The sequence below is a fragment of the Mixophyes fleayi genome, chromosome 4 (genome assembly GCF_038048845.1).
Source record: "Mixophyes fleayi isolate aMixFle1 chromosome 4, aMixFle1.hap1, whole genome shotgun sequence".
Lineage (NCBI taxonomy): Eukaryota > Metazoa > Chordata > Amphibia > Anura > Limnodynastidae > Mixophyes > Mixophyes fleayi.
Genome location: NC_134405.1, coordinates 327,957,109 through 327,981,638, shown reverse-complemented (window position 1 = coordinate 327,981,638; position 24,530 = coordinate 327,957,109). Strand labels below are relative to the sequence as shown.

The window sequence follows — 24,530 nt, the reverse complement described above, 5'->3', positions numbered from 1 at the left end:
AGACCACCGACTACCCTGCTACCTACCTGCACCAATACTATTCTTCCCATCACAGCAGTGGTACAACTTGCTGCACGCAGACCACTGACTTCCCAGCTACCTATCCGCACCTGGACAAGTCCTCCTATCACAACAGTGGTACAACTTGCTTTACGCAGACCACTGACTCTCCTATTACCTACCTACACCTGGACCAGACTTCTCACCATAGCGGTGGTACAACTTGCTAAACGCAGACCACCGACTACCCTGCTACCTACCTGCACCAATACTATTCTTCCCATCACAGCAGTGGTACAACTTGCTGCACGCAGACCACTGACTTCCCAGCTACCTATCCGCACCTGGACAAGTCCTCCTATCACAACAGTGGTACAACTTGCTGTACGCAGACCACTGACTACCCTGCTACCTACCTGCACCAATACTATTCTTCCCATCACAGCAGTGGTACAACTTGCTGCACGCAGACCACTGACTTCCCAGCTACCTATCCGCACCTGGACAAGTCCTCCTATCACAACAGTGGTACAACTTGCTGAACGCAGACCACCGACTACCCTGCTACCTACCTGCACCAATACTATTCTTCCCATCACAACAGTGGTACAACTTGCTGTACGCAGACCACTGACTCCTTCTCTACTTACCATCACCTATCCACGTCCACTCCTCGTGTCTACATTATCTTCAGTCTCCAGTTTACAGCTCCAAGTCGCTGACTTCCTCAGACTATCTCTACTCTCCTGCTGTTGTGTCGCTCCAATCATTCACCTGCCTGCTTTGAGGTGCGTGCCATAACCCCGCCTCTCTAGCAGAGTTCCATCTGGTGAAACTCGGGTAGCAACTCCTAGTGCCCGTGACAGTCTTCATGAAAATGGCCACCTCCATAGGCATCAATACATGGACATAGGACACAATTTCTGAACTGTGTCGTCATGCCACAGATGGTGAAGCCAACCACGTCTTGTACTGGCTCAGCATCAGGGAGAATGCCAGACTCTTCAGGGAGTGAGGGAGATCACCCCTATTTCAGGGAGTCTCCCTGACATTCAGGGAGGGTAGCCAAGTATGGTGTCAAGTAACTTTGCGCCATTTTTGTGCCAAGAGCAACTTGGGGGTTTGTCACTCTCATGTTCAGCAGAGGAAGGACTATAAATCAGCTCAATCTCTGCTTTCCACCAGCAAGTTATCCTATTGTCCTTGTCCCGGTGAGTATACACCCTGGCCAGCGGGCCTGAGTTAGAGATCGGTAATGGAGGCAGTGTCATCACCTGGGCCAACATACAAAATTCCTAATCTGTGCTCCCTAATAAACAGAAATGGGACAAGCTGCCGAACAGGAGAACAGAGGAAACCCCAAATCCTCACAATGGGAACAGTAGAAAAATAACTCCTTGGCGCTAACACAACAAAAAAACAAACAAACAAGACACAAATAAAAATGAAAATTGTATTGCAAAACACATGTGATAACAAAATTGCCTCTGGCCAGATAGCAAAAACAGCAAAAATACACAATTGAATACAAAAAAATAAAAATAAAATAAAATAAAAGTCAATAGATACGATAAAAGATGTAACCAAAGATACAAAGCTCAGTTCCATCCCAATACAACCAGGAGCATTTTTGTTTTTTTTAGTCCATCAGGCATCGAATGCTAATGTGATATTCCTGTCAGTTCAGAAAGGCTGCCATACACACAACTGGCATCAACTGCTTCCAAGTTTCCCGCCTCAGCAAGCCACGCCCACCTCGCAGATAGGGCGGGAACTTTCATCCTATCATCTACAGACCACTATAGGTGTCCTCGCGGTGCAATCACTTACTTACTCTGCTGAAACGTTGTGTAGTGCAAAACAAAACCCAGTGATGTCCGCAGGATAAATGCAATATTTAGTCTGAATAAAGGATTGGTATTTGGCGTTGTCATGTATTTGCATCTACATGCTGGAAATCTGCATGGCCGGTTTGCTGCATTGCAAGTTATGCGCTAAACACAGAAACAGATGAAGGACACACATGACCTGACCCATGAGATCCTGGTTGTAGGACTCTCCCTGCAGTCAGATCTCCTCCCACCTAAGGGCTGGACTGTGACATACTACAGACACTCATGTTATATACATTGCTTTAGTTGCACAGTCCAGGTATCAGTCAAGTAGATATAAACATGACATCTGTCTGCCTGAGAGATTGTAAGGTAAGTAGTAACCTACCTGTCACCAGTGCCTTCTGCTGGGGGGATGCACTGATCTGCAGAGAGAAACACAAGTCACTTGACTTCCTAATCATATTTATTTAAACAGATATAATTGCATTTTATGTGTATCTGATAGAATATACTGTATATAATGTGTGTGTTGTTGTATAGGGTGCAAATATGTTATTTTCTTGCAGGAAGTGTAGGTGCCATCCAGATATTTTGTATTGCAAACTCTATATTAGGTTATTTGAATGAGATTTGCAGAGCATTCATTATCTTGTTGCAAATTGCCACTTGATAGTCAATGCATATTGATGTTTACAGAGCATGTTGAATAATCATGAATTTTCCACCTGTGCTTTGAAGGATCTTGTGAGTGTATATAGTTTGACTTGATGTATTTATTTTGGTTATACTATTATGCATTTGTGTTTTATTTATATAATCTCTGCTCTGTTTTCCTTGCACCTCTGAGGCAAGCTGGATCCACACTAAGGGGGGTATTCAATTGTTAGCGGGTTTGGAAGTTCGAGCGTGTAAAGTAATTTTTTTGCTATTTTACCTTATTTTCGAGCGCGAAAACTTCTCACGCAATTCTAATCTTTTTTTTTTTTTTTTTTTTACCGAAACGGTGTTATCGCGCTCCAAGCGTTTGTCAATGTTAAAGTATAGGCTGGCTGCAAACCCTTAGCGGAAAAAGCTATTCAATTGTTTTTTAACGCTGAGTGTGAAAAAGGCAAATATGCTGTTTTATCTCGCACCTCCATGGTCTGCTCAAAGAAAACATTTTTTTATTAAGTTAAGAAAAATATACATTAAACTGAGAAAATAGGTGTAAAAGTTCATAAAAGAGAAAAGTACTTAAAAAAGTGTATAATAATTAATAATTTTTGGAAATTTCCCCCTTTAGAAAAAACCATAGTGGTGCATGTATTTAAACTTTTTTATATAATTTTTTTGTTTTTAAGGGGGGGGGGGGGGTGGTTGTGCCAAAAAGTATCATGTTTTTTTATTTCTTTTTTAAAAGCAAAATCGTTTGCTCCCCACTCTATTTAGTCTTCGCCCTAGTGCTGGCAGGCTATTGATGTGTGAGTTAAACTCTTTGAAAAATTTGACGTAGGGTTCCCCCTAATTTAATTGAACCAGCACTAGGCAAACCAGCCGGGGTGATAGGCACTATAGCAGGGGGGGGGGGGGGGGGGGGAATGCAGTTTGGGTCCCACGGCCATAATGACTAAACACCCACAGACTGTTCAGCGCTGGCCTGGATTCCCTAGGGATTGTGGTCCCTCTAGGGACACTCAGCCCAGTGCCGATAGCACTAGGGCTCTTCCTACTACCCCTGGGCTGTGGGTAGTAGGGTAATAAATGGGGATTTTGTATGAAAAAAAAAGAAAAAAAAAAACAATTTTGATTTGTGGAACTACATGTCCCAGCCAGCCATGTTGGCCTAAATAGTGTGGGCATGCTGCTACTTGCCTAACTACAAGAACCAGCGTACCCATAGCACCCAGGGCATGTTTGCACTTGTAGCAGAACCACAAGTGCCAACATGCTCTTACACCCACGGCTGGCTGTGATCTGTAGTTCCACAAAGCAAAATGTTAAATAAAAGCACAACACCCTCATTCCAACCACAAATCTTTATTAAAAATAATAAAACCCCTAGAAATACAGTAAACACCCTCATGTACACCATAGACTTTTATTGAAAAAAACAAAAAACAAAATACTCACCATGGACGAAATCCTCAGTTTTATGATGCTTTACCTACACACACTAATTTACGCAAAGTCACAAAAATTATTTTGTACCTTCGAATAAATGTCCGGCTTGCCCACTGTCCCACAAATATTTGTACCTTACAAATGTCCATGCTTGGCCAGTGTTCAAGAAATGTTTGTAAATTTCAAAAAATTTACCTCCTTGTAAAATCTTTAATTCTGCTGTACAGGGGGGGCCATTGTTGCTTGCAGTGCTGGGGCCCTTCTTCATTGCAGTGTAGGGGCCCAATCTCCTTTGCAGTGCTGGGGCCCTTCTTCATTGCAGTGTGGGGGGCCCTTCTTGATTGCAGTGTAGGGGCCCAATCTCCTTTGCAGTGCTGGGGCCATTCTTGATTGCATTAATTTTCTTTTATTTTTTTATAGTAAAATGAGTGACTTAACCATTTCAAACTCGCTAGGACCAATAATAGAGCGCGAGGGGGTGCATGCAAAAAACCAATTGAATTGATTTTTTTTTTTTTTAAACGCGCGCTCGAACAGGAAAAAACGAGCGCGTTTTTTTTTGGTTTTTTTCGAGCGCGAAATTTTAAGGCATCTCGTTAACAATTGAATACCCCCCTAAATATACACAGAATTTCCTGGCTCCACACTTTATGGATCTTGCAAGGTCCGGGTGCGTTTGTATGAATTTAGTGTGGATCTGACTTTTTCCGTGAAATTAGTATGAATCTGACTTTTTCTTTAGCCATACCCCATGTGATATATTCTGATCAGGGTCTTCACTGATTTATCCAATAATTACTTCTATATTTAATATGTTTAAATCTGTTGTGTGTACTATTTTGCTGTTGCCAATACTAGGTAATATTGGTTTTCATTGATTTTGTTTTTTTGTTGTTTTTTTTTTTATACACAACTGTTGGCATAAAAAGACACAGGTTAAAAATACAATATGTATTATACATACTTTGTGGAAGTTGAATGAGTGGATGAAGTCGGCTAAATTAATTAATATTGGTTTACTGTGCGATTGCAATTAGTACGCCACGTCTAATGACGCAATTGCACACTGCGAACCCTAGTTATAAATAATATCACTATTTCATATGCCAAATAACCAGTACACAGGGGTCACAAAAACTATACAGTGTATAAATTATTGATCTCTGGCTTTGGTCCCCAGAGCGTTCTGATTGAAGCTTTAGTTGGTGCCAACGGTTTCAGTCATAAAGTATTCAGTTAAACTTTCATGTATTTTGTTATACCTGCTTATGCGCCGTCATGGTTTGCTGTAATTCTGCTATCTTCTGCTATTACATCTCTTTTGTGCTTTGGAACCACATTAATCGCATCGGACAATATTTATTGGTAGCGACAATACGAACATAATAACTTTTAGATTATTTATAATCAATATTGTCTTATCTATAACTTTTTTTTAATGTCAACAGGTGTGTGTGTATATATACTTCTGATTTTTTTAATTATTTCAGTAAATCAAGGAACTATAATTTTAAAGGGGTGGTTTATAATTTTGAGTGATATAAATCCTTTTCTTTTTGACTCAAACTGATATGTGAGTTGATATCTATGTGTAAAAGGAAACACTTAGAATTTCCGATGCATATATGTTTTTCAGGTTTAGTAGAGCATATCTAGCTCGCCAATTGTACACTACACTTGTATATTTATGTGTTTATTACTTTACAGGCCTGGCAGGATGCTGGGATGACCCTTTCTACTACAAGTAATGAAGCTTGCAAACTGTTTGATGCCACTATGTTTCAGGTAATGTGTGATCCTGTTCATTTGTAATGCAATTTTCACAACCCTTCTACGGAATATTGTCTCATTCAGCATTTGTCATCCAAATTCCACATATTTCACAGTCCGGATTTGGCCTTATCCCAAGTACACAACACAACACAGCGAATTTATCCCAGCTTTAATCATAGACTATAAATTTGGCAAAGTTAAAGTTTACAAATGGCGTTCCACTTTGGGCAGGATTGTTGGTGTTGATTCAGTATTCCCAAAAGTGGCCTTTGACTCCTGGCTGAACATCAATTGGAGATGGTTCAATAACAACTGAAGTGCTGACTCCGGACCACAATGCACATTAGATTGGCAAACGTGACTAAGTTGCCCGTGTAGATCTTTATTTTAAGAAATACATTGAAAATCCCTCTCTTTGTCGGCTATGCTAAGAAGGAATTGCTATTTTTTTATTGATTGGTGGTTCGATGTTCTCTGGCAAAAATAAACCTTAGGGCACAACAATTGGGGTTTAAAAATGTTTTATTGAGGTGAATTTCTCATTTAGCCGTAGCTCCCAGTTTTCCAACGTCTTGCTCCCTGTCATTAGCACAGATGATGGAAGTTCCTCTGTAATTGCCGTTGTGGTCAGAACCTTTCATCACCAACTGGAAAGTTGGATGATGTTGGCCGTGGTTTGTGAGTACAGTTAGCTGCCATTTCTCCTTGTTACAATGCGCTTTCAGTGGGCAGTTGCATTTTAAGCTAACAGCACCGTTTGGCTTGCTGAGTTCGGACAGCCTTGTTACATCTACAGCCTTTGTATATAATTCACATCTATGAAAGCTATTCTACAGATATCTATGTAAAAAAAAAGATGTTGCCTACAGCAATCATTTTTCTAGTACAGTTTAGAAAATGAAAGCAGACATCTGGATTATTGCCCCAGCTTTGACACAGTTGCGTATATAACTGAATCACTCTACCCTGTGATAACTGAGGGCGGAGACATAAAAAAGGGGACATTTAAATTTCTCATATTTTATATCTAATTTTAAAAGTTGTTGTAACTTACCTAAATACTTGTAAAACAGATTTATATATATATGTTTTAGATAAAATTGTGGTTGTGGGGGAATATATCTTTCCTATACTCTGCCGACTTCCTGTATGTAACCTTATTTAAAGGGCACTTTAAGGGGCCTATTTAAGCCTGAAAATGGGTAAAAACTGAGAGCAATAGCTTGAATCCAGCTGCATGGTAAATGTTAATTCAATGTTGGACATATCAAGATCTGTCAGTGTGAAAATGTTTCCATAAATGTAATTATTTGTAACTCTATTGTACAAGTCAATTTGTACATTAGGTATAGCGTCCCTTGGCTTCTACTGTGCCCTAGTATTGACTGGAGAAAGAAGTCTATTTTCCAGAAGTGACCACTTGGTTAAGAAGTAGCACCCAGTTTTGTGCATGGTAAAGCCTTGATCCAATTTGCTATCCAGCGGTGTTCTCCTCCAATCAGCAGCCAGCTTACATTTACAGACCCGGCGTAGGGTCTCTCCTCCGTAGAGACCCGAGGATTGCCGAAAGTGGGAGCGGAGGTCCTGGCTATAGATATGTGCCAGGACTCTGCTCAATGAAAGAAATGGTGGCGGTCCAGGGAGAGATACTTCCACTAAAGTACTATTCTAGAGAAGGGAAAGGATTTAGAAAATATATTCAGATGACTTTAATTTTTTGGGCTTGTATAGACCCTTCTGTAACTTAATAAATATGTTATATCTTTCTGACATCTTCTGTATTTGTAGATATGTAATTAATCTGGCAAAGTGGAATCCCGTTCTAATCAAGGGCAACAGAAATAAACATCTCTGCCTGATGATATAAATACATGGCCAAAAGGTACAGAAGGCAGCCAAAAAGAAAATCCTATATGTTAGTAAATTTTGCAGGAGGGAGTGAACAAACTAATAAAGCAAAGTCACTTTAAGGTGGTCAGCCGTTTTTAAAGTGTAATATCCATTTAATACTTGTGTATAGTACACAATTTTGACATTGTTTTTTTTCCCCAGTATGTTACTAGGACAAATGACAAAACTCTGGGAGGAATTGAAGGATGTCTATCCAAAATTAAAGCTGTTGACCCAAATTTTGGTAGGTACCTTTCTACGGTCAGGGCCATATAACGTTAAAGAGAAATGTGTTTTAAGTAAATGTTAAAAGGGGTTATTAAACCACACTTTAATATCTCCCAACTAATTTTAACATGGTTTGCAAATCATTGGTATTCATTTTTTTAAGCTGCCTTATGTGTGAAATGCTGCACTTATATGTGCTATTTAAACATAATAACTTCTGCAATAGGAAGGGTTCACTGTTTTTTTTAGGCGCTTCAAGTAATGTAGTTCCCAGACCCAACTTCTTGGTCCACCTCAGCTAGCCAAGCCGTCTTGTAATAAATAAGTCAAATCTCTTTAGAAGTAATAGAGGTTGTATTTTAGAAGCCTGACTTTCCTTGTAAATCCACCTGATATTGTATGTGTAAACAGTACTCATAAATGCTATATTTATTGTAGGAAAGAAAAACTAATTTCACTCCATTGTATTATAAATTGGTGGATGTGATTTCAAAAATAGTTGGAGATCCGCATAATAAATTTTGTTTAAGGACTTTAGCTATAAACTGTTGACAGCCGAACTAAGACCATGGACCAGATTATCCCTATTTGTCATAAGAGCACAAGTAATATAGTTCTTAATTTGTGTCTCAAGGTAATTGAAAGTATTGTTATTTAAAAATAAAAAGGATAACTGTGTGTCGGTTACAATATGCTAAGATGTATCCAACAAGAAGTAAGTTTTTATTGTTCTTCAACTTTTCTGCATGCAAATTATGAATTGTTTGTCAGAATGTGATATTTGGCTGAATCCTAAAATTCAGCCCTCATGTTTGTTGCATTGGTACAAATTAGAATTGCTATTGTATGTTCAGCTTTCTGTGTGTGTTGCGCTACCTGCTGTGGTATGCAGTAATGTGTGTTTCCTGTTTTCCAGTAATGGGACATGTGATATCTAATGGTTTGGAACTGATCGGTACAGGCCGCTCACCATTCATTGATAAGGAGTTGGAGAATGATTTGAAAATTATGTCCGATCTGTCCAAGACGCAGCCTCTGACCGAAAGGGAACTGTTACATGTAGCCGCGGTTGAGACCTTCGCCAAAGGGTATCTAATGATGCTTTATGTCTGTGTTTCAATAACTGGTATGATTTTAAGATCTAGAAGTTTGAAAGGAAGCTCCAAGGATCATGAGGTGGGCAAGAGCCTTCAAATGCGCTAGTATTAGTGGTGGCAGTAAAATGGCATCGAGGATCCACAGTACGGTTCATAAATGACCCGTATTGGCTACTTCAATGAGTGCAGAGAGAACCTGCTTCATATTCAAGGTCCATCATCCTTCAGGGCACCCAGTCTGTTGCGGAACCCACAGGTATCTCCACTATCTCTGATCGATCACTGATTGGCTACCAGTTGTTCTGTCCACTACTTCAATGCTGAAGAGATCCTGGACATGCAGGAGATGAAGAGTGAATATAATAGGTGCTCAGACCCTAGTCCGACATAACGATCGCCTTTGATCCATGGAGGAGGTTTAGTGTGTGAGAGACTTTTAAAGACAATTGAATAAGACTTTAGGGAATAACGGAGTAATGGAAACTTTGCCAACTATGACTGTCCTCCTTTGTTTACCATAATACTTTATCGCATCTCAGAACACCCCCTTCCCCGTCCCTAGACTTATGTTAAGCCAGCTTTTCAAGTATCTTAAATTCTTAAACATCTATACACACAGCTATTGGAATATTGCAGGCTTATTTTTTATATTACAGCAGCTAAGTTTAGTGTCTCCGTATAAAGTTTTAATAACAATAAAATGAATAACGATTTGAACAGAGCAAGAAATTTTAAATCTATTTTCTTTGTAGAAATCTACCGAAAGCCTCTGTTCTCTGGGATCAGATCTTACAGAATCATCCCTTAGATTTGCTGGCTCTGAAATTTGCCCATGATACGTATTTTTACCTCGGACAGCAAACACAGTTGAGAGATTCTGTTGCCCGAGTTCTTCCTCACTGGACCCCAAGTCGTCCTTTAAGTAGGTACGTAAGTCTGGTCTCTGTATTATTAGAAGTAGTTTACCTTAAATAACGGATGGACATAGTGATTGAGGTTGAACAAAAAGACACAAATCTGTTAAGGTTATTTTTTTAATTTGAATTTCTAGTTGTTAATGTACTAATTACGTGACAATAATTTGTATCATCTTCATCCAGTTATAATTGGCAGTCTGTTTTATCTGTTCTTCATCACCGGAGACCTATCCTAGCACAGCTTTGTTTTCTTTATATAATTAACAGAGCTTGTTATGAAATAATTCCCCTTTAATTGGATATATTGTCCACTCCTGACCTGTTCTAAGTGCCTAGTGAGAAATGGCTGTCTAATATCCTGTGTGATGTCCCAGAAGAACATCATGGGGTAAATGTATCAAGGTCCGATTATTTTTTTTTCAGCAATTTATAATAGTGGCAAATCGCAGGTGATAACCCGCGATTTTAATACCAAACTCGCCAGATGTATTAAGCTGAGATTTTTACTCTGATCTTCAAAATTGCTGGTCATCTTTGGCGTTTTGCTGCGATGTCAAACACTCCTGTGTTCAGCTAACTCTCCCTGTGTGTCCTAGCTGTGTGATCAGTAAACACATCTGTTACACAGTCTGTCTATAGAGCCGGAGGTCCAGCACCTGTCAAAAGGTTAAAAATAGATGTAAAAAAAATATAAAAAATAAATAAATAAGCATGGGGTCCCCCCGCCCGTCCACTATTAACCCTAGTGCTGCCAGCCTACTGCGTTTGCGTGAAAATCTGGGAAAAATGTGGGGTCCTCCCAATTTTCATGTACCCAGCACTAGGCAAACCAGACGATGACAGATGACGCTAAAACAGTTTGTACAGTGTACAAGCTGCGATACGCAATGAGTTTAGCACAGCCGCAAGGTCTGTTTATAGTCTGAGGGGTTTCCCTATAGGAAAATACCTTAGATTATAAACAGACCTCACAGCTGTGCTAAACTCATTGCTTATCGCAGCTTGTACACTGTACAAACGGTTTTAGCGTCGTCTGTCATCTTTAATTTTTTTTTTTTTAACCAAGCATGTTCCGGTTTGGAATACAAATTTGGGAGCCCTTCCTGCCTGAGGAACAGAAGATATTTCGAAGCATGGATAATTGGAATACAAATTATTTTGGGACAAGCTTTACAGGCAATTTTGGATAAAATGCTGCTGACAACAGATGAAGAATTCAGATTGGTAAGTATATTGGGGTTTTATTATTTTTAATACATTTATGTAGTATGAATCAGGGTGTTTAGTGTATTTATTGGGGATTTATTATTTTTTATTAAAATGTTGTGGTTTTAAACAGGGTGTTGTGGTTTTGTAAACATTTAGTTTCGTGGAACTACAGGTCTCAGCCAACCATGGGTGTCCGGTCATGTTGGTCCTTGTGGTTCTTCGGGGCGTATTCAATTGTCAGCGTTAACGCTAACAAACGAGCGCTCACAAAATCTTACCGTTAATACGGTAATTACTCGCGGAATTTCAGCTCGCCGCTCCCTGAAATTCCGTGAGTAAACTACCGTATTAACGGTTTTCGCGCGCAATATTACCGTATAAACGGTAATATTTTTTGAGCGCTCGTTTTTCAGCGTTAACGCTGACAATTGAATACGCCTCTTAAAGTGCCAGCATGACCTGGCTGCCTACAGGCATCAGCATGCCCAGACTGTTTATGGCACGCTGGCATGGCTGGAACTTGTAGTTCCACAAGACAAAACGGCGTCCATTCGTTTGTTTTTTTTACTTTATTATCGGCGATATTACTCTACCACCCACAGCCCTTGGGGGTAGGAAGAGCCCTAGTGTTTTCAGCACTGGGCTGGTTATTCCTAGAGGAGAGGCCCGCTCATTTTTTTTTGGTGGACCCCACTCCCTTGGGAATCCAGCCCAGCGCTGAACAGCCTGGGGTTGGTTTGTCACTATGGCAGGGGGACCCCTGCCGCGTGTCCCCCTGCTGTAATGCCACCCACCCCGGCTGGTTTGCCTAGTGCTGGTTGCATGAAAATCGGGGGGACTACATTCAAATTTTTCCTCGATTCTCAAGCAACCAGCAGTAGGCTGGCAGCACTAGGGTTAAAAGTGGTCTGGTTAATAGTGGTTTTTTTTAAACATTTTATCCATTTTTAAACTTTTGACAGCTGCCGGACCTTCAGCTGTATAGGCAGGCAGTGTAAGAGTGATGTGTTTACTAAACAATCGGGACTTCGATCTATAATGATTTTGGAAATGGCAATTTTGACAGAAACACATCTTTGGGGATTTTACATGAAAATCAGGTTCTTACATCAGCGAGTTTCATCTCTTCACAGAAAATCGAGCTTGATACATTTAACCCCATGTGTACACTTTATGGCTGAGCTTTGAGATCTCACATGACCGGGTCTGTGATACAAGTACAGTGGTCTGTTGATCATTGAACAAAGCAATTATCTGACTTGTATTTGATATATGTTTCTCTTCTGCCTAGTTATGTGAAAGGCATGTATTCTTTTGGGCTACTTGAAACAAACTTTTACGATGAAGCCCTAAGAGTGGCTAGTGAGGTAATGAAAATCTCAAACCATTCAAAATCTTAATCTCTCTTTTTTTCTTCTTTTGCTATGAATCGTATAGTACAAGCTTTTCTGAATTCTCTTTTTTCCCGCTAAGAAGAAAAAAATCTATTGACCAGTGGGGAACATTGTTTCCCTGTCAGGGATGGCCTTTAGAAAACTACAATTGCTGGACAGGGAAGCAGCGTTTCCCATTAGATACAGACCGTCGGTATACAGCATTGATAGGCAACAGGTGGGCCTTGGGCTGAATGCGGCCCTATGACCCTTCACGTCATTATACGGGCATCTATATGTTGTTTTATCTTGTTTGTTTTTTTGGAAAAATATGTATATTAAAAACGCTCAGGCTCGGTTCCCCGTGAACCGAACACACCCGAACTTGGCAGATTTGAGTACCGAGCTGAGCTGGCTCTGTACTTTTGCGCGCCCTCAGAATTGAAAAGGAGGCAAAACATCATTGTTACTTCGCCTGATCTCACAAGTTTTGGATTCTATATGTACCGCCCTCCACGGCGATCCAGCACCTTTTCACAGAGGGACACAGAAGGGGTAGCAGGGTTCTTGGCAGTCTCTAGTGACATTCAGGAGAGCTCCATTGCTAATTGTCATTGCTGAAATAGAAATAACAGGGCTGGCGGTGTTCTTCAAAATCTGCACTTACATTTTACTGTGCCATAGCTCACTCAGAAACAGGAGAGGTGACAGTGTTCAGTGCTGAAACAGAAATTGTAAAAAAAGGGCTGTCAGTGTTCTTAAAAGTCTCCAGTGACATTCTCATAGCTCATACAGAAATAGGAGGGGTGGCATTGTTCTTGTCACTCTCCAGTCTCAGTCATGATGATACTAATCCCTCTACCTCATGAGCTAAAGCCTATGTTCAAGTGCAAAGAGGTTTTAAGTCATGGAAACTAAAGTGTAAATAAAAACTGTGTACCTTTTTAAAGAAAAAAACACCTCTCTAATAAAGGTGTAAGTTTACTATAGAAAAACATAAAATTGCCAACATGCCATTCTACCCATAATTTTACCAAGCATACCAGCATCAGCTAGCTCCCTTCTCACAGCTAGATTTTAGCACCTGCAATCTACACTGTCATCAAATTCACCCTCATCAGTGTGTACATCATCCTCAAACAATGCTAATTCATCCCCGCTGGAATCCACCATCACAGAAGTTTGTGTACTTTGATGTAATTGCCGGTAATGGCCTTCCTCATGGAATTTGTAGTTCATTTTACGGAAGAGCTGTCACGATTTTTGGGCAATTCTTTTAGACCAGACCAAATGTCAAAATGTTGTGCAACCTCATCTGCATCACTGGGTGTCTTGGGAAAGCTAAGTTTTTTTTTTTTTCCTAGCAGCAATTTCCAGAGAAACTGAAGGAGGAGACGTCACTGTGTCATGTACCACTTGAGCTATCAGCTTGCTGACCAGGAGCTCATTGCATCTCTTGAGATCTGGGTCAGTTGGAAGGAAAAAAAAGAGAAGACATAGCTCTTAAACCAAGGATCAAGCACAGTTGCCAAAATGTAATGATCCTATTTCAAGATGTTGAAAACTCTTGTATCCTGGCGAAGAAAATAAAGTACTTAATCTACAAGTACAACGTAATTAGCGGAATTGCTTTGTTTCATTTCCTCCAATTCTCTTGTTGCTTTTCAAAAAGTCTAATTAGGGGAATCACTTGACTCAAGCTAACAGTGTCTGCACTCTCTTCACAGGTGACTGCATCGAGTGGTTTCAGCACCTTGCACAACACGGAAAGTATTCTCCACTGAGCTGGACTAAAGTACATTCCCCCTAAATTCTATTCTTCTTGCAGCTGCTGCATTCTCCTACATGCTTTTGCAGAATCCCGAAAATTACCCTAAATATTTCGGGACACAGACAGCATCTCCTGCATGTCATTGTCATTTTATAAATAGTTCAGGACCACCAAGTTGATTGTGTGAGCAAAACAGGGACTATGATGGAATTCCCCCGCTGTAATGCTCTAACAATATTGGTGGCGTTATCAGGAATCACATAGCCTCAGGAGAGTCCAAGTAGGATAAGCCATGTTGCAAAGACATCCCTTAGTTTTTCAGCACTATTACCTTTGGCCTGCGCCTTGTCTCGTCTCTGATAACCACCTCTCACTCCCACCTTCAAGACTTCTCCCGTGCTGCTCCCCACTTATGGAATTCCCTACCACGCTCAATCAGACTTTCCCACAGCCTTCAAATCTTTAGTTGCCCTTTGAAAACCCATCTCTTTTTTAGAGGTGACCTTATCCTCGATAACACTGTTCACACTAATGCACCCTCACAACTATCCCAATCTCCACTCTGAGCCACACTCGCTCCTCTTGTTTCAGCTGTGACTTCTTCCCTTTAGGATGTAAGCTCTCTAATGAGCAGGGTTCTCCATACCCTTTGTTTTCATTTCTCCATTCATTTTGTCTGCCTTGTCTGTTCTTGTTTTACGTATGTCCTTGTCTTCCCTACTGTACGGCGTTGTGGAGCACTGTGGTGCCTTACAAATCTATGATAATAATAATATGACTCTTAGTGAAGCAGATGATACACAGAGTAGCTGCCTCTGAAAAATGTGATGTTCTTGGGTACCTGCTGCTGCTGTTCCTGCTGGTGAAGGCAAATCACCAACCCAGTGGGCTGTCAGTCATAAAATCTTTAGCTTGCCCTGTTCCGCTTGTCCACATATCTGTGGTTAAGTGTACAGTGGGTAGAATGGCATTTTGCAGCCCAATAATTACATTTTTACGAACCTTCTGGTAGAGGTGAGGAATAGCTTTTCTAGTAAAATGGTGTCATGATGGAATTTGGTAACGGGGACAGAAGACCTCAAGTAACTGTCTAAAACCAGCTGCATTAATAGTGGATACTGGACGCAGATCTAATACTAGCATAGTTGCCATGGCATCTGTGATCCGCTTTGTGACTGCGTGACAGCTTTCATACTTGCTTCCTCTTGCAAAGGATTGTTTAACAGTCAATTATTGGTCTGCTTCTGGGTTGAAAATCCACGCCCAGCAGCAGGAGCAGCAGCAGTGGGCCTAAGGATTCTTCTGAGGAGTCCTGGATAGGGGAGGAGTCATCTCGCCTTAGAAAATTGGATGCAGAACTAACTCCGATCACTTGTGAGGATATTGATGATGAAGGTGTTGGGGGTGTAGATTGCAGGTGCTGGGAACTAGCTGAAAGAAGGGAGATAGCTGATGCTGGACTGCTTGTTGTTATTTTTTAGCATAAGTTTCTGATTTTCACAAAAGCTTTCCATGAACTCTCTTCAAATGGCGTAACATGGATGAGGTTCCTAGATGGTTAAGGTCCCTACCTCTACTGACTGTGGCTTTACAATGCTACAAATGGATAGACAATTGTTGTCAGGATTTGTGTAAAAATAATTCCACATATAAGAGGTGGATTTTTTGGTCTTATGCCCAGGCATGACAATGGCCTTTTTCTGATCACTGGCAAGAACTGCTTCCACTGGTGCATGACTTGCCACAGTAAAGTTAATTAACAGCACTGTAACCTTAGGTGCCTTAAACCCATTGTTAGCTTGTTTTGTGTGGGCCCAAACAAACCAAGCACTTCAGCCACAAAAGTGTTACTCCTTGTTGCTGGAGTGCTTGCTTTGTTAAACTGTACATGTCCTTTTCAATATCTTACATAAGGGTGGGTCGGAGAGCCCAAGGTCAATTCCATCTAGCACTACTTTTCTCTTCTGCCACTGCTGTGTGCCAATGTGTCCTAGATGTGCTATGAACTGCTATGTGTTTGTGTCATTGCTCTGTCGCTTACCATCCAGCCAGGTCGCTGCAGTCTTTGTCCGAAAGTGTATGAAAATAATACTGTGATCTGTAAGGTGGTCAAAATTGACTGCAAATGACTTGAAATTAGTGTTATTGAGGTTAATAATAATGTAGGGGGGGGGGGGGAAGCAAAATTAAGTGATATTAACAAAAAAATGGGGATTTTAGAAACAAATAGGGATCCAAAACACGCAAGGGCGGTTTTGCCAAAACCAAACTCAAAACAAGAAGTTAATCCAGATCCAAAACCAGAACGCGGGGGTCAGTGAACATCTCTAATTATATAATTATAACAAATCCATCCGTAATATAATTGTCTCACTGCATAGTGTTGGAAATTTAACACTTAAATAAACCAATCTAAGATTTCAACAAATTTAAAATCTTTATTTGTGAAAAAATCCTTTATTATACTCCATATAAGAGGCATCTATTTGTTTTTTGTAAAGCGGCCATCCCAAATACATTATTTTTTTTCTTCTTTAAATAGCAGTTTTTGTCCTTTTTTTCTTTTTTTTGCATCTGAATTTAGCTGCCTCCTACAAATCAATATCTCCTGTTTAAAAAGATCTCTGTTTGGCAAAAATATGACTGCCAGGCACAGATTAATTCAGTCTGCTACACACGCTCACAGCTCTCAGCATGTCATGTGATGGGAGAGGGAGGAGAATGAGGATGTCACAGTGCAAGTCAGAGCTCAGAGGGGCGTTCCAAAGCCTCTCTGCTCGCCACATCATGTCCCATGTGACTGGTTGCATTCCTCCAACCATAAATCATAAATCATTATATAGCAGCCTGAAGTAAAAACAAAACAAGGGAAAATGGTAATTGCCAACATTCTTCTTATAGCCTGCCACGGTGACTTGTGAAAACACATACCTTATTTTTATTGTGGGATTGCTACTTTTAATGCAGTAGAAGTGCACTAAATAATGATTTACAATCAGCTGGGATAATTATCGTGTAGGTGGCACACACTGAAGCTGGTGAAATGGCAGTCCTATTTTATATATATATATATATATATATATATATATATATATATATATATATATATATATATATATATATATATATATATATATATATATATATATATATATACACACACACACTGAAGTTCTTGGGTATAATGCAGTAAGATTACATTATGAGTTAGCCAAATGATTCCATGGCATAGTTTTGTCTTATGAATATACATTATGTACTTTTCTTCTCTACTTTTTACACCCGTATCCTTCCTAAATCTATTCAGCACATTGTCTTTTCGCCTAGGCTCTGGCTGTAAACCAGACAGACGCTTGGTCTGTACACACCATTGCTCATGTCCATGAGATGAAGGCGGATATAGAGGCTGGCCTGTCCTTTTTGCAGAAAACTGAGAACAACTGGAAGGTGAATGTGGCTGGTTGTCATTTGGCAGAAACCTCTGCGTTGTATGTATACATCAGTGATACTGTAGATGATTTTGTGTGAATGTCCTTTTGTATCAGCAGAAGTGTGTGTGTGTATGTGTGTGTGTGTGTGTGTGTGTGTGTGTGCCCCCCTCTAGACCTTCATCAATTCCCTTTGTATAGCCTGTTTTATTCTCTTGTAATTGCATTTTAAAATAATGTTATTGTTTGTATTCTCTTGCAGGGAAGTGACATGCTGGCTTGCCATGTGTACTGGCACTGGGCCTTATACTATATAGAAAAGGTTAGACATTTTGAACTTTATTTTCAGTGCAGGTTTTCTGGATCTCTCCACACAAGATGCCGCCCGATTGTCAGGTTCTAATGAATTGAGGAGTTTCCTTCCTTATCGATCTGTGTTATACGTCCATGTATTACAACAGGTGCACACACTGCTTTATTTCAAAGCATTTCTGCAGTTTCAAGGTTTTCATCGATCTTAAAGTACCCAGATTTTGAATTAAATGAAAATATATTTACAATGATAATGTAACCTAAAATAATGTATGCAGTCTTACCTTAACTTTTCTATGGGGACACAAAAAAAGAAAAAACAGTGAGCAGATGCTGAGCCGGAGCAAAAAGTGACAAAGCTCAAATAAATGATGGAAATGATCTGTTCATGCCCCTGTGCTCCAGTGTACACGGCACAAGTGTTACCTATGAGACTGCAAATAAATTCTCAAACTATGTAACTCCTGTAAGTTAGTCTGTGTAACAGCATCGGTGTAGTTAGGTGAAAACTGTTTTCAAGTATGCTTTTAGTCTGCCCAATTTTACAGACTTTGGTACATATTGATGTTCATTAATTTACTTACTGGCTCTTTCATTTGTATTGATTGCATAGTGACTTACCTGAGTTTCTTATGCCTTACGAAGGTCGAAGTGCCCATATTTTATGACCCGCAGTGATGATAATACAGCTTTATAGGGGCATAGTTCACCTTGTGGTCTAACCCCCTCTCTTCCAGGGTGACTTCGAGGCCGCCCTGACCCTCTATGACAACCACGTAAGTGCATGGCATTGGTATTACCTATTTTTTTTTTTCTTTTCTTAAGATCTGTTGGTCAATATTTGTTTTCTTACCCCACAAACTCTATGTAGTCACCATTCATCACTAGGGAAAGTGTGAAGGAGAAACACCTTTATGTGCCCGATTGCATCTATTTGTTATGGGCATACATTGGATCACATTTCTGTGCAAAGCATTTTGCAGATATTTGGTCCCTGATAGATATAAACATGTTGGCAAAAATAAAAGTCCTGTCTCTTGTTACAGCCTCCCGTGTATTTAATGGCAGCTGTTTTTACTTCTAATATTGCTCACAGGAACCTACAGGTTTGTGTCCAGTAGCTCATGGCAATAAGGGGACTCTGGAGCTCTCATTATATAATTATATATTCATGTGCGCATGTTAATATGACACCAAAAGGGCCTCGGGAAGTAGCGGTAGATGTTCAGTCGCCTCCATCTAAGGGCTAGATTTACTAAGCTTCGGGTTTGAAAAAGTGGGGATGTTGCCTATAGCAACCAATCAGATTCTAGCTGTCATTTTGTAGAATGCACTAAATAAATGAAAGCTAGAATCTGATTGGTTGCTATAGGCAACATCCCCACTTTTTCAAACCCGCAGCTTAGTAAATCTAGCCCTAAGTGTTGTTAGTATTTGGCTTTTTTTTTGCACCTGAAGAAGCTCTGCACCTTCCCGCAACAGCAGGACAGCATCCTAATATGCCAAGTTGGTTAATATATCTGTGCCCGCAAAATTTTAGAGTAATCTCCCTTATATTGCCTTAATTTAACCTTATATTACGTAATCTCCCCACTTACATTATTTCAGAGGCTTAGCTGCCCTGCTGGTTTGTAACCAGTGACCCAGGTGCTTGCAGCCCTCAGCCTCCATAATTTTGTTCTATGACATTGTTATTTTATGATCAACTCTAACGGTTTCGTCAGGTTTGGAAATTTCACTGCGCAGTTGTGCCCAGTGGGGTTGTATTCAACGCTGGGGGAATGTAATCAATTGATCTCAGAATGACAGTGGCACTAAATATATATCGTGTTTTTTTTTTTTTTCAAGTTGCAGTGCTGAAAGGATATATAACATTTCTGTCTGGTTGTGGAGCTCGCAAGACTTTCTCTATTTATGTTACTAACTTTCAAATCCCCAGTTATCCTCCTCTAGGAAACCATTGTTCTTTAAATAGAAAAAATGGAACCTGCGTCTCTCTTCCACTCTCATCACTTCCTCCCATTCCCGATTACAGGACTTTTTTTGGGCTAAACCCACTTTATGGAATTCCCTTCCTTGCACCACAAGACTTTCCTCTCGTCTTCAAACCTTCAAGCGTTCCTGTAAACCTACCTCTTCAGGCAAGCTTATAATATTCCTCTATCACCCTCTTAATCTCTATAGGTTTCCCTATTACCACCCTCTACATAGCTAACACAAGACAACAACCCTCTGACCAACATAGTGTGTGACTGACCATACAGCCCACTAAATACTTTGTAACCTTTGCACACTAGCTGGTGAAATGTGCAATATGATGTAGCACTTACCCTTGTGTATCAAACCCTCGTCCTATAGATTGTAAGCTTGCGAGCAGGGCCCTCTTACCTCTCTGTCTGTATGTATTACCCACTATTGTTTTATTACTGTTAGTTTCCCAAATGTAAAGCGCTATGGAATGATCCTGTCAGCAGGTCTGAGTCTAATACACAACCTGTGATCGAGAATAAACAAATGAATCCTTCTGGTCTTGTTTGTGTGATGGAATCAGCAGGCTGAACACACCGTCACCTGGAAGGTTGTCTTAGTACCTGACACATTTCTCCTACTATTATGTACTTTTTAATAATATGTAAAGAAATTGGAATCCGTTTTGACTGTTGTCTGCTTAAAAACCCCCCAAAATAAAACATTGTTACGGGGGTATTCAATTGTTAGCGTTAACGCTCTCAAACGAGCGCTCAAAAAATCTTAGCGTTAATACGGTAATTTCTCGCCGAATTTCAGCTCTCCGCTCGCGCGCACTGAAATTCCGCGAGTAAACTACCGTATTAACGCTTTTCGCGCGCAATATTACCGTATAAACGGTAATATTTTTTGAGCGCTCGTTTTTTAGCGTTAACGCTGACAATTGAATACCCCCCCTTACAGTGCATTGTGACACTTCAGCATCTGTCTTCCTCACAAGAACTCAAATCTGACATTCTTCTAAATGAAACAGGAAGATAAAATACTTTTGTCAGTGTTAACCTGACTATTCACTGCAGCTCTGTTAAGAAAGTAAAGCTTTACCGGCTATTTAGTAGCTCATTGTGTTGATCCAGCTGTTGTCGCTATGTATAAACTTTGGCAGAACTTGGCTCCTTAAATGCTTGTAGTGATTTTATAGTATAGTTGGCTATTAAGAGTCTATCACATTGGTATTCACAAAAACCTTTTTACTCTTTCCTCAAATGGGCAACTATACAATGTTCATAAGTATAGGTTGTTTGTTTGTTTTTTTAATTGCCAATAAGGAGAACTACTATATTAATCTCTTCACAGATATAACGTTTTAATATCGCTCATTTATTCCAATGGTTGTAGGTTTTGAAAAATATTTGCTAAGTCCCAGTAACAAAACATTTCCTTGTTTCCTTGTATACTAACACTGCTTAGGAGGACCATTCATCATGCTCCTCAGATCACTTAAAAACATGAGCGAGAGTCGAGTCCTTTTTGCAAATAAACATATCAAATGAGATACACTTATAATAACTTTAAGACCATTGCACAGCAGAAAAATGTAACCTTGATCATTAATGCAGTGGATTATATCCCCTACCATAGATTGCCCCTTGTTGCTTTACAAGTGGAAGCTTGCTGGATATTGTAGATAATTCGTCCCTTCTGCATCGTCTCCAGATGGAAGGTATGGTTCTATGGGACTTTGCTTAGTAGACTTTGAACCTACACTTGTTTAAAGGTTAATATAGCTAAGTGACTTTGATAGTCACTGTAAATAATCCCCTACCTGGCTTTTACTTCTTTGTCCTTTGGTTAGATACAGAGCGTATCTCACAACTCATATCCCCCTCTTTGCTTACAGTGGTGTCCATTGGACCATATATATGGATCACTTCCTGACATCACTGAGGTTTCAGAACACCCAGACAAGAAAGCAATTAGCGCTGGGTGTTTGAAACCTCAATGACATTAAGGAAATGATACGGCATCATTTTAAACATAAGAGGAGGGAAGCTGTTGGGTACACTATTGGAGAGTGTATCTAACCTATGATAAATGACAGCTATTTTGTACTAATATATCTTAAAGATGTATACATTTTATTAAAGGTTGAGTTACCCTATATTCATACATAGTCTTACAATTCATATTGTCCTTTATAAAAAAATGAATGAATGCACCCACATTATTAATAACAAATGAAAGCAGGACTGTTAACTGTGTGTGTGTGGACCTAAAACTAGCCTGATCCCCAGGAATTATCCGGTCAGAATCGATCCAATCACTTTCAGACATGACTGCACTAAGCAGCATTGGTGTTATGCCCATGTTTACAAATGCATGATAAGCCACCCGCAACTTCACGGCGCTTCTGCTACTAGGGTTGTCCTAACTCTAAACAATGAGAGGCCCTATATACTGGGTCATACATTCATGTGTTTGCAAATTGAGAGGCACCTTAGCAGGAGGTACCTCCTCTAGGAGCCTCCAAATGGCAATAGAGGACCAGCAATCCCCATCAGCTGCTGATACCAGAATAAGCCCCTCAAGTAATAATACAGAAATGGAAGTTGCTCAATCAGTTTCTCATTGTTTAGAGTTAGGACCACCCTATCGGCCTCTTGATGGAACAAGTGGATTATCGTGCATTTGCAAATGTGTGTAACTGAGAATTCTGCATTTTTATGTACAAGTAGAATATCCGCTATTTTACTGGCTCACAGCAGTGTGCTGGGGGATTTGTCTCTGTAATATTTTCCTTTTTGGAAAACCCCACCCTTTTCAAGCACCTACTCGACCCTCTAAACTCTGACCCTATAAATTGATTTGAGCAACTTTCATTTCGGTATTTTTCCTGTATGTCATCAACTCAATCAAAACTTCTTGAAAACGTCTCCCTAAAGCATTACAAAATGAATAAATATATGCAGTCTACATCTGTATGAGAATGCAAATGACATTTCATTATTGCATATTTTTTTAGTATCTGGAATTTTTATAATGAACACCCTTTAAATAAATATTGCAGATTAACCAATTCTGTGCCAGAACAGGATATATTTCTACCAAAGTTAAGGAGAACCCTCATTTCTGTTACTGTGTGTGTCCTATCCAGGTGTGGATGTGGGAGACCGATGGGGAAAATTTGTCCAAGTTACAAAGAAGCATACCAGCGATCACATGCTGATCTTCAATGACCTTCACTTCTTAATGTCTTCCTTGGGCTCAAAGGATCGTGAGATGACCACTCAGCTTCTGGAATCTTTGCAGGAGCTTTCTAAGTAGGCATCCGGCTTGTCTCAGTAAAGGGCTCTATCGCCCTCTCTCTCTATCGCTCTCTCTCAACGCACAACATGTATTGATTTGGTTCACAGGTCCCCAGGTGAAAACCATCAACATTCGCTGATCGATCCTCTTGGCCTCCCGCTGTGTCAGGCCCTCGTAGAGTTCGACGGTGGTAATTATGACAAGGTGGTAGAGCTGATGTTTCCGATTCGATACCAGATAGCAACAATAGGGGGCAGTCACGCTCAGGTATTTGCAAACATTTATTTACTTATTTACAATAGAACATTTTCATGCTGAAATTAATTTTGATGAATTATTTTACATACCATGTACTTATTATGAAACTGCTGCAGCATAAAAGGTTAACAATGAAAACAAAAATAATTCCATAAAATACATTTATGTCACATATTTCTGTTACCAGCACAACCATTTTAATTGGTGGAACAACTAAAAACAATAAAAAAAACCAACAAATATTATAAAATTGAGTTGCTTGGAAACTAAATAAATGTAGGAATACTGTTATTTTAGTCCAGTGATAATTTGTGTATACATGTAATTGATGTTGGGAAGAAAGTTACTTGATAATTTATTCCACCTATATACTAAATGAACAACTGGAAATCAGTTACAAAGTGTTCATGTAACAGCTTGACTATAATCCTCCTTTAGCATTAAGGGGTGAATTTATCAAGCTGCGGGTTTGAAGAAGTGGAGATATTGCCTATAGCAACCAATCAGATCCTAGTTACCCTGCAGCTTGATAAATTTACCCCGAGGTCTTTTAACAGTTCAAAATAATTTCGTTGTTGTTTTACTTGTAAGTTTTGATTTCCAAGGTCCTCCCACACGGAAACTGTGTGTGTGGTATATGTATATTTAACATGGTACAACGTGTCTGTTTTATTACTATATTCTGTTTTCCAGAGAGACCTCTTCAACCAAGTTCTCATTCATTCTGCGATTAACAGTAACACAAAATCATGTCAGAATTTAGCAAGGTACAAGAATCTCAAACCCTCTGCAGCGTAGCTGTGTAATAAATCCAGTGTATTACTGAGTCCTTCAAGGCAATTTCAAAATATAACCGGTTGCAACTATTATAGGAATCAGCCGATTAATTAGCGGATACTGCTGTAATAAGCAGCATTATTTTATTTATTCCTGTTTCAACAGATGCTTATTAAGCGAGAGAGATGTTTTGAGACCCAACTCGCCCCTGACAGAGCGGCTGAAGATGAAGGCTACTGCAGTCCATACGCTCGTATAAACGCCCTACAATGACAAAATGAAGAAGAA

At 39.8% G+C, this 24,530-nt stretch overlaps 1 protein-coding gene across 1 annotated transcript; it reads left to right on the top strand.

The window, feature by feature from the left end:
* The first annotated feature begins 2,086 nt into the window (after positions 1-2,086).
* On the top strand, positions 2,087-24,530 carry TTC38 (tetratricopeptide repeat domain 38). The gene is made up of 14 exons (XM_075210332.1): positions 2,087-2,204; positions 5,643-5,720; positions 7,761-7,842; positions 8,743-8,914; positions 9,676-9,849; positions 12,341-12,416; positions 17,521-17,640; positions 17,884-17,943; positions 18,671-18,709; positions 21,543-21,624; positions 23,056-23,221; positions 23,315-23,474; positions 24,159-24,232; positions 24,408-24,530. Exons 1-14 carry the CDS (start codon positions 2,175-2,177, stop codon positions 24,499-24,501), a joined length of 1,407 nt encoding a protein of 468 aa, XP_075066433.1. The 5' UTR covers positions 2,087-2,174; the 3' UTR covers positions 24,502-24,530.

Bases quoted from the DNA above. Each gene is read 5' to 3' on its own strand.
- TTC38 (XM_075210332.1), top strand. From the start codon at position 2,175: ATGACATCTGTCTGCCTGAGAGATTGTAAG. The intron at 17,944-18,670 runs GTTAGACATTTT...CCTCTCTTCCAG, and splicing joins CCTTATACTATATAGAAAAG to GGTGACTTCGAGGCCGCCCT. The intron at 24,233-24,407 runs GTACAAGAATCT...CTGTTTCAACAG, and splicing joins TCATGTCAGAATTTAGCAAG to ATGCTTATTAAGCGAGAGAG.